General features: G+C 48.7%; 1 protein-coding gene across 3 annotated transcripts in view; it reads right to left on the reverse strand.

The window, feature by feature from the left end:
* Window positions 1-7,391: 7,391 nt before the first annotated feature.
* Window positions 7,392-16,057, reverse strand: part of Fhad1 (forkhead associated phosphopeptide binding domain 1) — a 128,632-nt gene continuing 119,966 nt past the window's right edge. Inside the window, exons 32-33 of one of the 3 annotated variants that reach the window (XM_031379354.1) lie at window positions 14,004-14,057; window positions 7,392-7,913 (exon numbers count right to left, since the gene is read on the reverse strand). In XM_031379354.1, coding sequence (XP_031235214.1) covers window positions 7,803-7,913; window positions 14,004-14,057 — 165 coding nt within the window. In that variant the 3' untranslated portion in view covers window positions 7,392-7,802. Of the gene's footprint in view, window positions 7,914-10,440; window positions 10,528-14,003; window positions 14,058-16,057 lie in introns of those variants that run through there. The other 2 variants (XM_031379355.1, XM_031379356.1) reach the window with 2 other exon arrangements.

A 16,057-nucleotide genomic window follows, 5' to 3' on the forward strand; every position in this document is an offset into this window, starting at 1 on the left:
CTGTGTGTGGCCACAGCAGGGGCACCTGAGAATGTAGGACACTGTAGAGTTAGCACAGTGGACCAAAGCAGACATAGGTGAAGTTAGGTGAAAGGGGTAATCAGGAACCTGGGACAAGCTCTACACCCCAGAGATTAATGGAGGAAGCAGGTGGGTGACTCAGCAGATACCAGGAAGCCTAGGAGCTGGGAAGCTGAAGGCTGCCTTCCTTCAGGCTCCTTGGGGGGAGCTGCTCTTCCAGGCCATAAGGCAGAGTGTCTGTACAGATGACTCACTAAGAGCAAAAGCAATATGGAAGATGGTTAAGGCCCATGCTTGAGATCTCCCTGGGCTGATGTCGGAGAAACATTGTCTATGGCATGTTCCCTATAGAGTTCCACGGTTTTTCTATGCACCCCATGCCAGTCTTGAACCCACTATAGAGCCTAGGTTGGTCTTGAACTTTTGATGAGCTCTTAGCCTCAGCTTCCCCTATCCTGGGATTACAGCTTTGTGCCACCCATCCTCCCTGGTCTCCTGGAGCTCTTCAGAGGGTTATGTAAAAAACTCTGTGAAGCATTTGGTGCCACCACCACTATCATACGTGTGACAGTCAAAATGCCCTCTGTGGGACTGGCGAGCAGGCTCGGGTGGGAAAGGGCTTGACACATGAGCAGAAAGGACCCGAATTCAATATTCTTAGGACTCACATGAAAAAGCTAAGCAGGGAAGCTCATGCCTGTCACCCTACGGCCGTGGAGATGGAGACAGAAGGATGCCTGGAGTTCTCTGGCCAGCCGGTCAAGCTGAACTGGTGACTTCAGGTTAAAGGAGAGACCCTGTCAGAAAGTTAGGATTGAGGAATACATACAACACTGACCAACCCTCTGGTGTTCACCCATCTCATGGTGAAGACAGTAACCATGCAGTTACCTGGTAGCTATGCAGCAGGCCGTGTCCATAAACACATTCATCTAGTCTTGAGGATGGTTTCATACAAGGGCTGGTGATGCTGCCCATTTTTTTTTTAAAAGATTTATTTTATTTATTTTATGTGTATGAGTACACTGTAGCTTGAACCATTATGTGTGTGGCTGCTGGGAACTGAACTAAGGACCTCTGCCGGCCCACTTGCTCTGGCGTAAAGCACTGTAGCTGTCTTCAGATGCACCAGAAGAGGGCGTCAGATCTCATTGCGGGTGGTTGTGAGCCACCATGTGTTTGCTGGGATCCGAATTCAGGACCTTCGGAAGAGCAGTCAGTGCTCTTACCTGCTGAACCATCTCGCCGCCCGATTCTGCCCATTTTTATAAAGTTTTATTGAAACACATCCATGACCATCCATTTACCTACTTGCCCCACAGACAGACTTTAAACAGTGTTCACAGAGGCCATTGGGGCCGATCCGATCGTGTATAATAATCACTTTGGACAGAATAGGGCTTTTGTTCCCTGGCTAGCTCGATCCTCGCCAATCAGGACACAAACAACAGGGGCCTGGACTTCAGGAAGTAAAATGGTAGACTGAAGAAGTCTAGACTCCAACACTCACTGCGCCACGTTGGGCAAGTTTCTTCATTTCTCAGGCAAAGCAGGAGCTGGCATAGAGGAAGTGGGATCATGCCTGCAGTGTCCAGCAAATGTCTGATACTATCAAGGACACCATAAAAAGTAGTGACTGTTGTTAGTTATCAAGTTCCAAGTGCCAGGAGGGGGTCATTGCCACACAGGGCTCTCAGAAGAACACCCAGCAGTGGACCCTGACAAAGCCAGAAGAGCATGTGGTCACCAAAGTGAGCAATTCCCTGGAACATACCCCCAAATCAACGATTCCAACTTCCTGCAGTTGAAGTAGTAGGCCAGAGGGCCGGAGAGGTGGCTCAGCAGTTAGGAGCACTCACTGCTCACCTGGAGGACCCAGGTTCCACTCTCAGCACCCACCTGGTTGCTCACGACCATCTGTAACTCCTGTGCAGGCCCTCTTCTGGCCTCCCCAGGCATTGCATGCACACAGCACACAGATAAACTAGGCAAACACTCCCTCATAAACTTTAACAGCAGTAGATTATAATGTGAAGGGAGCAAAGGCCAAAACCAGGAGAGCTAGCACAGCGTCATCCCCGACCCATAGCATGATCTGTTGCCTGACTGGAGACTACTTGTGCTCCTGGAAATGTGACTTGCTGGTCAAAGGAAAGCCACTTCTCTGATGATAAGACCCCCAGTTAGACAGAAGCAAAGACTTCTGCTTCGGAATCTTGGGCTCTTGGGGAGGGAAGCTGTTGATGCCAAAGGTAAGATGAAACTCAGAACAAGCAAACTGTGAATGGAATGGGTCCGTCACGAGATGGAGGCATGGCTGTGGATTCCTGGGGACAGATGGGTAAAGAAAAATGTTCAAAAAAACCCCAAAACAAACAAAAAACCAAAAACCCAGCCACATAAGGTCATGAGCTGGCCCCAAATAACTGGAGACACTGAGAGGATGGAGGCAAACAGTACATCTGATGGAAAGCAGGCCAGCTTGATAAGCTGCAGCAGTCTTTCCTCACGGCCTGGCCTCCAGCTCAGGAGGCCCCGTGCAGGAGAAAGAGAACCCAATTGGCATCTGCAGGGTTTTGCTTTCCTCAGATCTTGCCTGTCTTGCTCTCCCTTCTAAGCACCCCCCCGACCCCGACCCGATCCAGAAGCCACAGTTCTTGTTAGGAGCGTGCTTTGGGATGAGGATCTGGAAGTTATTTTTTTTCTCCATCCAGACAGCTCATGATGCTGTTTCTGCGACAGCAGGCACTGGGGATGCTACCAAGTTGTGAGAGAAGGTCCCTTAGCTGCAGAGTCACGATTCTGAGCTTCCACACGGGCCAGCATCCGCAAGCCGCTAGAAGATGCTTGCCAGAGCTTCTTGGGGAAGAAGCAGGAGGGGTTGAAGGTGACTTGCTTCAGTTGGCTATAGCCCACCCTCTCATGTACCTAAGGTCAGGTTGCTGGTGTGCCTCAGAGTCACTGTGTGTGTGTGAAGAAAACACCACTCCTGGGCTGTCTAAGCCACTTCTGTGTTGCTAACTTTCTATTCTACTCGCTAGTTCATCAACTCTTTTAAATAAGTTAACTACCTGCCAGGGTTTCTCCTGTGTGCAGCCAAGGAATCCTGTGCGTGTGTGTGTGTGTGTGTGTGTGTGTGTGTGTGTGTGCATGTGTGTGCACGCGTGTGTGCTCATGCACACATATATGCATGTAAGTGTGCACCTGTGTGTGAAGGTCTGCATTCAACCTCAGGTATGAGTCTGTTTCTTGAGAGAAGTTCTCTCACCAGGTCCTAGGATTCACTGATTAGGCTATCCTGGCTGGCTATGGAGTCCAGGGGATCTACCTGTTTCCCTCAAGTCCCCCAGTGCTGGGATTAGAAGTACATACCCAGCTTTTTTACGTAGGTCCTGGGAACAGAACTTAGGTCCTCATTCTTGCATAGAAAGCACTTTAGTAACTGAGCCATTTACCCAACAGAACTGGGGCATCTCAAATGATAGGAAGGGTCCCCAGTGAGAGCCCAAGGCAGGCCGTAGGGCCAACTGGCCTTTAGAAGGAAAAAACTAGGACCCAGAGTGACCAAGGAGCAAGGCAGCATTCCTCCACTGTCAGCTAGGAATGTGTTCAGTCTCAAATAACAGAAGCATGGTGTGGAGAATTGTGAATAGTTAGAAGCCCTCCTCTAACTGGCTCTGGCTTTGTCTACTGAAGACTAACAAATGTGAGGCAGGTAGAGACTAGGAAGTCACACACTGAGGCTTGCCCTTAACAGCTGTTCTTTGGCCCGGCAGTGGTGGCGCACACCTTTAATCCCAGCACTTGGGAGGCAGAGGCAGGTGGATTTCTGAGTTCGAGGGTAGCCTGGTCTACAGAATGAGTTCCAGGACAGCCAGGGCTATACAGAGAAACCCTGTCTTGAAAAACAAAAACAAACAAACAAAAAAAACATAAAACAAAACAAAAAAACAGCTTTTCTTAGGCCATTGCCTTGTCTGGCTTCTAGGGATGATGGGAAAGCACCTGGGGCTGCCACAGGCTTGGCCAAGGGCCTCCCTAGACTGTTTCACAATCTTCCCTGTTCATCGAGGGTGACGTGCTTCTCTGCAGTGGTGTGAGGTGTGGGTATTCGGCAGCCTCCGCCTCCACCCACTGTCTGATTAGTGGCATCACCCACTGCTCTGTCAGGAACCAGACATGTAAACGAGGCCATCTGTTATCATCCAGGGTGGACAGGACAGACAGCCTACCTTGACCTGTGCAATCATGACACATAATATTTACTGTTTTATGTCCCCAGGTTGTGGGTGGTTTGTTCCGCAGTAAGCACACATTTGATTGTGCTGGCTTCAGTGTGTGGGGATAAGCAGTCCAGAGGGAGGTAACCCTCTGGCTTAGAGCTCATGGACGCCACCACGTCCCACCAGACCCTCTCCTGTTCTACTCTATTGTCATTGAAAGGTGGCTTTTGTCATTTGTTTCAGAAGCGAAGTTCTTCCAGGACTCTGGCTTCTGTGTCAGTGACTGGCTCTGTACATCCTAGCTGCAAGGGAGAGGGAAAACCAAGACATTAGCTTTCAACCTATATTGCAAAGGAAGGAGATGACCACACTGCTCCCCAGTGTCTTCTATCTGTACTGTCCCATGCTGTCTCTCTAGGGGTCTGTGGCTCCTTGCCTCTGTCTGTCTATCATCTATCTATCTATCTATCTATCTATCTATCTATCTATCTATCTATCTATCTACCTATCTACCATCTATATACATATACACATATGCAAATACACATATATGTATATATACATACACACATACATATATATGTGTGTGTATATATATATGGTGTTCCCTTCTGGAGGATTGGATCTTCCTTCCTTCTTTCTTCCCTCCCTCCCTCCCTCCCTCCCTCCCTCCCTTCCTTCCTTCCTTCCTTCCTTCTTTCCTCTGTCTCTCTGTCCTTGTCTGTCTCTCTGTCTCTGTTTCTGTCTGTCTCTCTGTCTCTCTCTCTCTGAACACAAGTGGGAACAGGGCTGGCCCTGGAACTGCATCGTCCTCAACTCCAGCTCACTAATGACCTCCCTCAATGGCATCTCAGGATCCACTCCCAGATGCCAAGGGCGGAAGTGCTGATGGGCTCAGCTTGAACTGGGAGGGAATCAGATTGGTTATAGCCAGTCTGCTGTGTCCAAGGACGCATCAAATCTGATGTAGGTTTGTTGCTTGGGGAAACAGGTGTCAGGAAGTGAGGTCAGTTAGAAAGGTGAGAAAAGAAATATTACCATGTCTCTCCCCTCCCTCTCTTCCTCTTCCCCTCCTTCTCTCCCTCTTCCCTCCTCCTGGCCCCTTCTCTCTGGGGTGCTGGAGAAGGAACACAGAGCCTTGTGCATGTTAGACTCTACTACAGAGCCACATCTCAGTGACCAACCTTTTTATTATTTTTTTGAGACAAGGTCTTCCCATACAGACAGTCAGCAAGCCCTAGCAATCCTCCGGTCTCTGTCCCCTCCCATCACTGTGGTGGCTGGTAAGTGTGCAGATACACTTGGCATTTTACATGGGTGCTGGGATTTGAACTCAGGTCCTCACGTTTGAGCACTGATCCATCTCCTCAGTCTCTCCCTTGTTGAGACAGAATCTCATGTAGCCCAGTCTATCCTCAAATTTGCTTTGTCCGTGAGGATGGTTTTGAACTCCTGCCCAAACTTCCCTGCCTCTGGAGTACTGCAATCAGGTACCGCTCAGTTCAGGTTCTTCATGAAACAAATGTTGAGATTTTTCAAGAGCTTTTAAAAACAGACTTTCTTTTTAAAAAAATATTGCTAGGCGGTGGTGGCACAGGCCTTTAATCCCAGCACTTCTGGAGGCAGAGGAAGGTGGAGTTTGATGCCATCTTCAGAGTGAGTTCTGGAACAGCCAGGACTACACAAAGAAACCATGTCTCAAAAAAAAAAAGTTTTTTCTTTCGTTCCTTTTTTTATTCTTTTTGTTGTGGTTCTGTGTGTGCAGTTTCCTGTGGAGAGGGCGTCAGATGCCCTGGAACTGGAGTTACAGACGGCTATGAGCTGCATTACAGGTGCTGGGAACTAAACCCGGATTCTCTCAAAAGTAGACGTGCTTTTAACCACAGAACCCTCTCTCCAGTCCCACTGACCTTCTTAAGGCCAAGTGAAGGCCACCTTTCTCGCTGACTTTGGATATGCCTTTCATGGAATAAAACATAAAAAGTTTTTCTCCTATATTCCCCCAAATTTTAAACAAGCATAAAGAATACATTTGGTTTTCTAATATAGGACAGTTGGCTTATTGTCAAGTTGTACAACCTAGAAACTCCTGGGAAGAGAGCCCCAAAGAGGGATCATCTACATAGATCCAGTCTACGGGCATAGTCTATGGGGCATTGTCTTAACTGATGTCAGCTGATGGGAAAAGACTCAGCCAACTGTAGGTGGCTCCATTCCCTAGGCCCGGGTACCTGAGCTGTAGGAGAGCAGAGAAGTCGCGCTGAGCACAATCGAGTGAGTATGCATGTGCTCATTTCTCTCTGTGGGTGTGATGTGACTAGTTAGTTGAAGTTCCTGCCCTGACTTATGGTGGATGGGCTATAAGCATCACACTGCTAAAATGAACGGAAATAAACCCTTTTTGTCCCCTAGGCTGCTCTTTGCATATTTTATCACAGCAACAGAAATGAAATTAGAATAGAATATGAAAAATATTTTTTATTGAGAATTTAAAAAAAAAAAAAAAAAACCAGTTTGCTTTGTGCCTTCTGGTTCCTCCTTCACCCAGGTGTGGCTGGCTGCCTAGCCAGGAAAGGTATCAGTGATAAGAGGTAGGTAGATGGAGAGAAGGTGGGACACGAGAGGAGAGTTGAGGTCTCTGTAAACATCCTGAGAATGGAGAGTACAGGATTGGTGACTGAGTCCTTGATCTATCCTATAGCCAGAGGCTGGGAAGACTAGGGTCATCTTGGGCCAGCAGAATGGACAATGTGACAGAATTAGAAACCAGGCTTCCAGAGGGGCATCATGGTACACTCTCTTAGTCCCAGCACTTAAGAGGCGGAGGCAGGCAGATCTCTGTGATTTGGGGGACAGCCTGGTCTAGAGAGTGAGTTCCAGGACAGCCAGGCTATGCAGAGAAAGCACGTCTTGAAAAAACAAACAAAATAAAACAAAAAACAACCAACCAAACAAACAAAATTGAACCAGCCTTCCAAGCCCAGTTCACCAGCTGAGTGGCTGTGGGCAGGCCAGCCAACCTCTCTGGAGTTCAGCATACTGATCTGTGAAATGGAACAATGCAGGGTTTGGGGAAAGGATTGAGAAATGTTTTGAGAACGACAAAGGGTCACAGAAATGTCGGTCAGGATTACAGAAGTGACAGAATTGATTGGCATTCTAAATTTATTATGATAAACTCAGATATAAATTCATGATACTGTGGCCAAGTACTTGAAGCATCCCCGTTGCCCCATGGCTCCCACTGGGTCTCTCTCGAGCTCCTTGGGGGAGCCAGAGCTTGGGTGCATCATAACCCACATGTGACCAACTGTGTCCACAAGCCTACAGAGTCTGGGTTACTGACATATTCTTTACATACATGCATGTATATACATTATAGATAGTTTTAAAAATTATTCTCTTTACACACTCCAAAATAAGTTCTGTGGAAAGTATTAATCTAGAATGCAAAGCATCCAAGCGTCCATCGTTAATGTGTTACAAGAGTCCCTCGGCATTTGTTACTGGAGAGTCAGGACCAACTCAGGATCGCGTGAAGCTCTGGGTCAGTATTTTCTAGTTCTTTCCGCCAGGTTTAATGAATGAAAGGCTCTGGGTAGACTTGTAAACCTCCTTCTTTGTCTCTCTCTCTTGGCCCGTCTTCAGGGTGGCTTTCTTGGCTCCAGCCTTCCATGAACAAAAAAGAACAAATACACAAAATTTGTTAATGCAGTCAGAGCCTCAAATGGACTATGCAATTTAAAAAAAAAATAAGATTTACTTTATTTTTAGTTATGTGTAGATGCGCGTGTATGTGTGTGAGCACACGCATGTGCAGGTGCCTGGGGAGGCCAGAGCTGTCAGGTTCCCCTGGGAGTCACAGGCAGCTGTTAGATGCCTGACTCCGATGCTGGGAATCAAACTCAGGCCTCTGCCAGAGCGGTATGAGTTCTCGGCTGGTGATCATCGATTCCATACCCCTGCGCAGGTTTTGCTTGTGAACTAAAATGTAAAAGGCATACACATGTAGATATGAGCAACGCGGCGCAGTCCTCAGTCATTGCCATGCTCCTCAGGGATGAGCCTCATGCTTCGATGCACCCTTCCCATACCTCTCTGCCCAGTTTACATCGGATGTTTGAAACTGGGGTCTGTGTGCTAGGAGCCGCTCCCTGGAGTGGAGTCTCCTACTCCTGGGGTGGCGGTTCTCCCTCGGAGCTGTCGCAGGTCTGGAGGGGGTGTCCCATGGCTTGGCAGGAGAATGTGGCAGACTCTTCGGGAGGCCCTCACTCCTTCTTGAGTCCTTCTCCCTCAGATAGCTGGGGGCACCATAGTGATTATAGGCCTGATGCTGCTTCAGGTCATGGCTGGGCTTCTTGGATGATGATCTCTTCCAGGATTTGGGGTTTATGGGCTCTAAGGTTTTTCACTAGCTTTCTGTCACATGACAGGGAAGAGGAGGTCTGCAGAGATGTGGTAGTGGACAGTGTGCATGCTTGGCATGCTCCCGTGTGTGCATGCTCCTGTGAGTGTGTGCATGTATGCATGCGTGTCAACAGCATCTGGTCCTCTCCCTTGTTCCCCCCCCCCCCAAGACAAGGTTTCTCTGTGTAGCCCTGGCTGTCCTGGAACTCATTCTGTAGACCAGGCTGGCCTCAAACCCAGAAATCTGCCTGCCTCTGCCTCCCAAGTGCTGGAGATAAAGGCGTGTGCCACCACTGCCCGGCCTCTCCCTTGGTTTTTACAAGAGGCCCATCTCTCTGTGTATCTACATCTCTGCCCTTTGCGAGTAGGCAGCCACCTCTCCAGAAGCCCTCTTGCTTGCACACACCCCTCTCTTTCTGCAGATATGTCAGCTCTTTGAGTTCCTGTCTAACAGGGGGCATGCTTCCTTCTGTCTCCTATACGTATTTGATCCAAACCACCAGGATACATGTGCACCCAAGGCAAGGGGGAGCTCGTTGATAAGGTAAGTTTCAGCTGCCACTATACAACACCCCCCCACACATACACACACCATCTTCTCCATCTGTCACATGGAGACCAGGCTGTAGGTTCTGTCTCTTTATTTTTTTTGGTCTTGCTTTATTTTGTTTTGTTTTACTTTTTTGAGACAGGGTTTCTCTGTGTAGCCCTGGCTGTCCTGGAACTTACTCTGTAGTCCAGGCTGGCCTCAAACCCAGAAATCTGCCTGCCTCTGCCTCCCAAGTGCTGGGATTAAAGGCGTGCGCCACCACTGCCCAGCAAGGATTCTGTCTTTTTTAGAGACTGGTGGAGTCATTCTGGGAATGTTTTTTTAAATTATGTTTTATTTATTTATTTGGGTGTGTCTGCGCATGTGTGTACATGACATGATATGCATTTTAGTCAGGAGACAACTTGTGGGAGTGTTATTTCTAGCTTGTGAGTACTGGTGACTAAACGCAGAACTTGGTACCACATGCTGTAACCTGCGGGGCTACCTCACAAGTCTCTGGAAATAGAAAAGCCACCTTGTGAAGCTGTGTTTGCTTTAGGACAGCTTTGAAATTGGCCTTGGGAGGCTCAAACCAGTGACAGATGGGAGCCTTAAGTGTTTTGTTTTGTTTTAAGTAATTTTATTATTTGATGTTACATGTATTTTGCTTTGGTGTATGCACATGCACCGCATGCATGCCTGATGCCAGATACAGTCAGAAGAGGGTGTGGGAAGTCCTGGATTACAGACAATTGTGAGCCCCTATGTGGGTGTTGGGAATTGAACCCAGGTCCTCTACAAGGGCAACACATGTTCTCATCCACTGAGCCAACTCTCTAGCCCTTTGTTTTGTTTTTTAAGACAGTTTATGTAGTCTAGGCTGGCCTTGAAATAGTGAGATAGCCCAGGCTAGCCTTGAACTCCGGATCCTCCTGCCTATATATTCCAAATGCTGGGATTATAGACTTGTGCTACCTACTACCCCTGGCCTTTGAAGGTGCTCTGAGAGCCTACATTCAGAATCTGTTCAGGGGAAGAGAGCCTGAGATCCGTGTAGCAGGCCACTCAGCCACTATCGACCTGACAGCCAGGGAGAGGGAAAGCAGGCAGCGACCCAGGCCGTCTTCCTCCTGAGAGAAGGAAAGCAGGCAGCGACCGAGGCCGTCCTCCTCCTGAGAGAGGGAAAGCAGGCAGCGACAGAGGCCGTCCTCCTCCTGAGAGAGGGAAAGCAGGCAGCGACCGAGGCCATCTTCCTCCTGAGAGATCTTTCCTTCATGCGTCTTTCTCTGGACTTTTCTGTAGAACTGCCACCTGTAGCTGGTTCCCAAATGTCCCTGTCCCAACCTGTGGTGGCACCAGAGTCAGGAAGCTCTGCTCACTAAAAATAGAGCCCCAGGTCCGGGCGGTGCCACCTCTGTGTCTGCCCCGAATGCGGGAAGAAGGGACTTTTTGTTATCTGTTTGGCTTGGCAAGGGACCGCAGCTGTGGCCATTGACCGGGGAAGAAGAGCTAGACTTTGGACACACTAATATGAACAGGAAGGGGAGGAGCCCTGGCAGAGCCCAGCCTGAGGTGGCCTCCAGACAGAAAGCACCCAGAGTTCACTTTGACATCTTTGGGATCGCAAAACACACCCTAAGGGACAGAAGCCAGTCTACAACAGTGTGGCCCAGGTGGAAATTATACACTGGACTGGCTTTTTCTGGCAAACCACAGGTCCAGCCCATTCCCAAGGAGCCACCGGTGACTTAGCTGTCTCCCCACAGACCTCTGTTGCCACAGACTGGGAGGAACCCCTTGAAAGACCTCTGGAGCTCTGCCTGCTGGCTTTTGCTTTCGACGTACTTTGACCAAAGCAATTATTAGCGCTGTATTTGCTTAACAACAAAATAGTTCGAAGGCTAAGCCAGGAAGGCAAGTTTTTAAATAGTGTTTTGGTCTAGCTTACTTGCCAATCCATCATTTATTATCATCCCTGGCTAACACGGTGAATGTCCTTCCTCACATACATGAAAATGTTATGTATGGCTGGGCGGTGGTGGCGCACACCTTTAATCCCAGCACTTGGGAGGCAGAGGCAGGCTGATTTCTGAGTTTGAGGCCAGCCTGGTCTCCACAGAGTGAGCTCCAGGACAGCCAGGGCTACAAAGAGAAACCCTGTCTCAAAAAACCCAAAAAATCCAAAAAAAAAAAAAAAAAAAAAAAGAAAAGAAAAGAAAAAAAAGAAAAGAAAATGTTATGTATGGTATTCATGTACACATATATGTAATATACATGTACATTCTGTGTATGTGTGTGGTATACACGCACGTGTGCATGTATATTAAACTCAAGTGTGTGTATGTGTGTGTGCATGATTCATACATAAAGAATTCATGCCTGCCCCTTTGGAGGCGGCATTGCCCCTACAATTCACTGCCACATCTGTGTCACCTGCCACATCTCAGCTCATGTCTGTCTCAGGGTAGAGCCTTGTGGTTCGCCCTTCCTACCTCATGGTCAGCAGTATGGAAGCCCAGCCCGGGCAACCAGCAAGTCTCTAGGAAGATGTCTTAGGACATAGGAAATTAGGAAAATGTTCACTTTGGCATACATCCTGCAAACAAGGACAAAAGACTGCTGGCCACAAGGGAAAGGAGACTGAGCTGTGACACCATGGAACAAAGTGTGAAGAGGGACACATGAGTGGGCAAGCCTGGAGGAGACTTCCCTGCCTCTGCCCCAAGGGACACATGAGTGGGCAAGCCTGGAGGAGACTTCATGTCCTCCGTCCCTTTCTGGGGTACACTCACAGACTCTATCTCCCTCAGAACTCCAGGTATTCGAGGGAGGGGACCCAGCAACAATTTGCAAGAAATCTGGAGCCAGGCTGTCTGAGCCATGGCGTCCCAGACCCTAAACCTTGTATTGATGCCTTGGTGGCTGGAAATGGAATCGTTGCACTCCCAGCAGACATGTGCTTTGTCCCATTCTCTGCAGCCCAGAGGACACCTAACATTCCAGGATCTCCATGTCAGAGACACGTGTCGTTCCCAGGATGTCCGGGCCCTCCAGCTATCTCTGTCCCCTTACAACCCGAGGCCGTTCTTAGACAGAAACCTAGCGGCATCTTCCTCCTGACTATGGATGAGAGGCAAGCCTCTTCAGGGTACTACTTTACAGAGGGCAAAGGTCTCAGATCGAAGGGACCCCACCCCCAGGGCACTTTCTGTTTTCCCAACATCCACCACTGTCTAGCTTTGGTGGATATTAAGATAATATCCACCAAATATAAGATATTAAGGAAGAGACTTGATCTTTAAAAATATCCCTGATGACCAAGCACGGTGCCACATGCCTCTCCTAGGGAGACAGAGGCAGGTGGATCTCTGTAAATTCAAGGCTAGCCTGGTCTATACACAGTGAGTTCTAGGTCAGCTGAGGTTATGTAGTGAGACCTTGTCTCAAAACAAAAAAACAAAAACAAAAACAAAAAACAAACAAAAAAAACCAAACACACACATACACACAAAACAAAAAACAAAAAACACCCCAAAGCTCCTTATATAGAATATCTGTCTTTTTCCCCAATGTAATTGAGTTTCAGAATAATGTGTCTTTCATGGACCCAAGACACAATAGGAAGACAGAAATTCTGGGGTCATGAAGGGGATGGGGAAATCTCATCCAAGGGTCTGAAGCCTTTCACGGGCCGAGATGTAACAATTCCACCACAATGACCATTTCCTATCAAGGCTGCTGGCCTAGAGTCTGTCCATGTATATTATCATGTATATTCTGTTCATGTATAGATTAAAGCCTCCGTGTCTTTGACCCTGGGTCAGGTCTCATGCTTTCCCCAGACATTGCCTGAGACTCTTAAACAAAACTTAACTCTATTAACAGCAGGATATCCTGCCCTCCTCAGTGGGCTAGCCTTTTACCTTATCAACCGTAATCCTGTCATTACCACCCAGCGATAAGACTGTCAACTCAAGCCCCACCCAAAATCCTGTGTATGACTATTATAAGCCATATCATAGGGAGAGCTTTGACTCTTCTTGAGGAGATGCATACACTTGGGGTATGTCTGACATTCTTCTGAGCGCCCGTTTCTCCCAGCCCTCGTGCTAGAGCCTATATGAAAATATCTTGAGTAAACTCTAAGACCTCCAACTCTGCTTTATAAACTGGCCTGTCCTGAAATGCTTTTCATCACTGATGCCACGAATCCTGGTTTAGGCTGAGTCGTGATCCCTGAAGCTGTATGGAAGGCAGCTCCTCAGGCTATTGAGGGTGACGGGCACTGTGCCTCCTACATCTGTGCCCCCCAAATACTGACAGATTTATCTCCTTTCTCGTGAGCAGAGGAAGTACGTCTAGCCCCAGGCTTGCACAAGCTCGCCTCTGCTTTCCGCAAGGCAGAGTGTGGATTGGGGCAATTCCAGGAAGGGCTGGATCACAACTGTGATGGTTCAGTATATTTTAAATGTCATAGTCTTGATTCTCAGCTCTTAAAAAAAGAATATTTTAGGTGATGTTCCCTCAGAATTTGAGAGAAATGCTTACCTAAGCTGTGGTAATTGTGCTCCTTTACTGAAAGACAGTAAAGGAACACCCAAAATCTCCTACCTGTGCTGGGCTCCATGGAAGTCTCGTCATTAACTGTGTGGCTGGAGACTCAAGGTCTCTGATCCTCAGACCCCTCTATGGGCTAGGATGACCCCTGCCCCGGAAGTGAATCATCTGTCATGTCATTCCAGGTCCCACACTACCAAGTGCTTGGTTCCCAGCAGATGTGAGGAACTGCTCACGGACTGTTTCCCCTCTCTCTGGCTCACCTGGAGACTTGAGTTCTGCATCTTGCTCTTGGCCATCTCTACAAACAAGCGTCTCTTTAACACAGAAAGGACAGCGACAACATTTAGTTTAGACTTGTACTGCCCTCTGTGCTCAAGAGGGATGGGTTCTTCTCTATGTCAGATTTTCATCTTTGGAATGCTGGGCCCTTTCAGGGGGTGGGGCCGGGAGTGACATGGAGGCTTGTAGTAGGCTGTGCTGTCTGGGCCGCTTGGAGGCTACTGCTGCCTTGCTGCTCTGGAGTCTCTGTTTAGATTCTAGCTAGGAGGAGACTGGCAGGCCAAGGGCTCTCACAGAAGGTCAGTCGGCTCCTGTTGGCAGCAGGGCCTTGCAGTATGGGAGGGCAGAGGGTGTTGGTGTCCCCACAGTGCAGGTGTTAAGGAGACCCAGTGGCTGCCCTGCTTCTCAGGTATTGCCTGTTGGGTAGCCATCCACACCCCAGCCTGGCACGCTGTCTTCCAGACCCTACACATTAGGAGGTAGTTTACAGAAGAAAGACCCTTCAGAGGTATAGAGTGACCCATCAGAGTGACAGAGGGAGCTGCGGCTTCCTGTTCGGAAGTCAGCAGGTAAACTGAGGGGCTGCTAGGGAGAGGGCATTCCAGAGAGCTCTGTAAACCCATGCCTTTCAAAAATTCGTGCCTTCAGGGCTCTGGGTGTAAGAGGGGGAGGAGAAACTGGGTGAGCTGTGAAGCAGGAGTCCGAGTCCTTCCCAAGGGGCCCGGGAGGTGGTGGGTTATGGGTTTTGGGTCTTGAGTTCCTGTCTCCCAATTTTCTCAGAGAAACTAGAAATCCAGCATACTGAGGTATTACTTAAAAAGTAAAACAAAACAGAAAAGCCCTCCCCAAACAAACAGACAGACACCGCCACCAAAAGCTCGCTCGGGAGTCGCTAGCCTGAGCCAGTGGAAGCCCATCTGTGGGCAGCTGTTCCTGACAGCTGCATCTGACCTCCCTCCTTGGCACCAAGCTGGTTTTCTGTCAATACTCATTGGTGGGCTGCCAGGGAAACGGTGCCCAAGTCCATTCAAACTTCACAATGAGAGCACATCTCTATGAAAATATATCTCCATCCCATATGTGGGACTCACTTAGACTAAATTATTGTGTTGTTTATCTGGAATTCAAAAGGCAGAGGGTGTGGCTCATAGTAGAGTGTTTTCCCAGGAGGCAGGGGGCCCTGGGTTCCATCCCCCAAACAAGGAGGAAGAACTACAAAACCCCTGTGAAATGCAGATGCACCTGAGTGTCCGATTTCACTTTTCCTTCCTCCTGGCAACCCCACCTGGCTTTCCCTGATACTCAGGGAGGGAAGGAAGGAGGGAGGGAAAAGGGAGAGAAGGGGGAGGGAAGGAGGGAGGGAAGCAGTCTCCTGGGAGGAGAATGAAAGTTCCCCAGTCTCCTCCAACCTCTCAAAACAACTGTCCCCGGAACTCTTTGAGGCCTGAATTTAGCTGACAGTTGCCCTCTGGGTATTTTGTACTAAGAAGGCCTGGAGCTTGCAGCTGTTCACTGTTTATCTCGGGGCTGGAGAGATGGCTGGTAGGAAGAGAACTTGCTGCTATTCAGGGCACTGGAGCTCAGTTCCCAGCATCCACACTGGAGGCTTATGACCAACTGCCTGTAACTCCAACCCCAGAATGTCCCAATATTCCATGCCTTTCTCTGGCTTCTGAGGACACACACACACACACACACACACACACACACACATCCATGTGGCAAACCTGGTTTAGAGGGACTAGACTTGTATCACCTGGACTTTTAGGTATTATAAAGCAGCGATTAAAAACCTTCCTTAAAGCCGGGCGGTGGTGGCGCACACCTTTAATCCCAGCACTTGGGAGGCAGAGACAGGAGGATTTCTGAGTTTCAAGGCCAGCCTGGTCTACAGAGTGAGTTCTCGGACAGCCAAAGCTACACAGAGAAACCCTGTCTTGAAAAAACCAAACCAAACCAAACCAAACCAAAACAAAACAAAAACCTTCCTTAAGTTCTTTTGTAAGTACAGGGGATGGAACCCAGGGCTTCCCCC

The sequence above is a fragment of the Mastomys coucha genome, unplaced genomic scaffold (genome assembly GCF_008632895.1).
Source record: "Mastomys coucha isolate ucsf_1 unplaced genomic scaffold, UCSF_Mcou_1 pScaffold18, whole genome shotgun sequence".
In the NCBI taxonomy this organism is placed as follows: domain Eukaryota; kingdom Metazoa; phylum Chordata; class Mammalia; order Rodentia; family Muridae; genus Mastomys; species Mastomys coucha.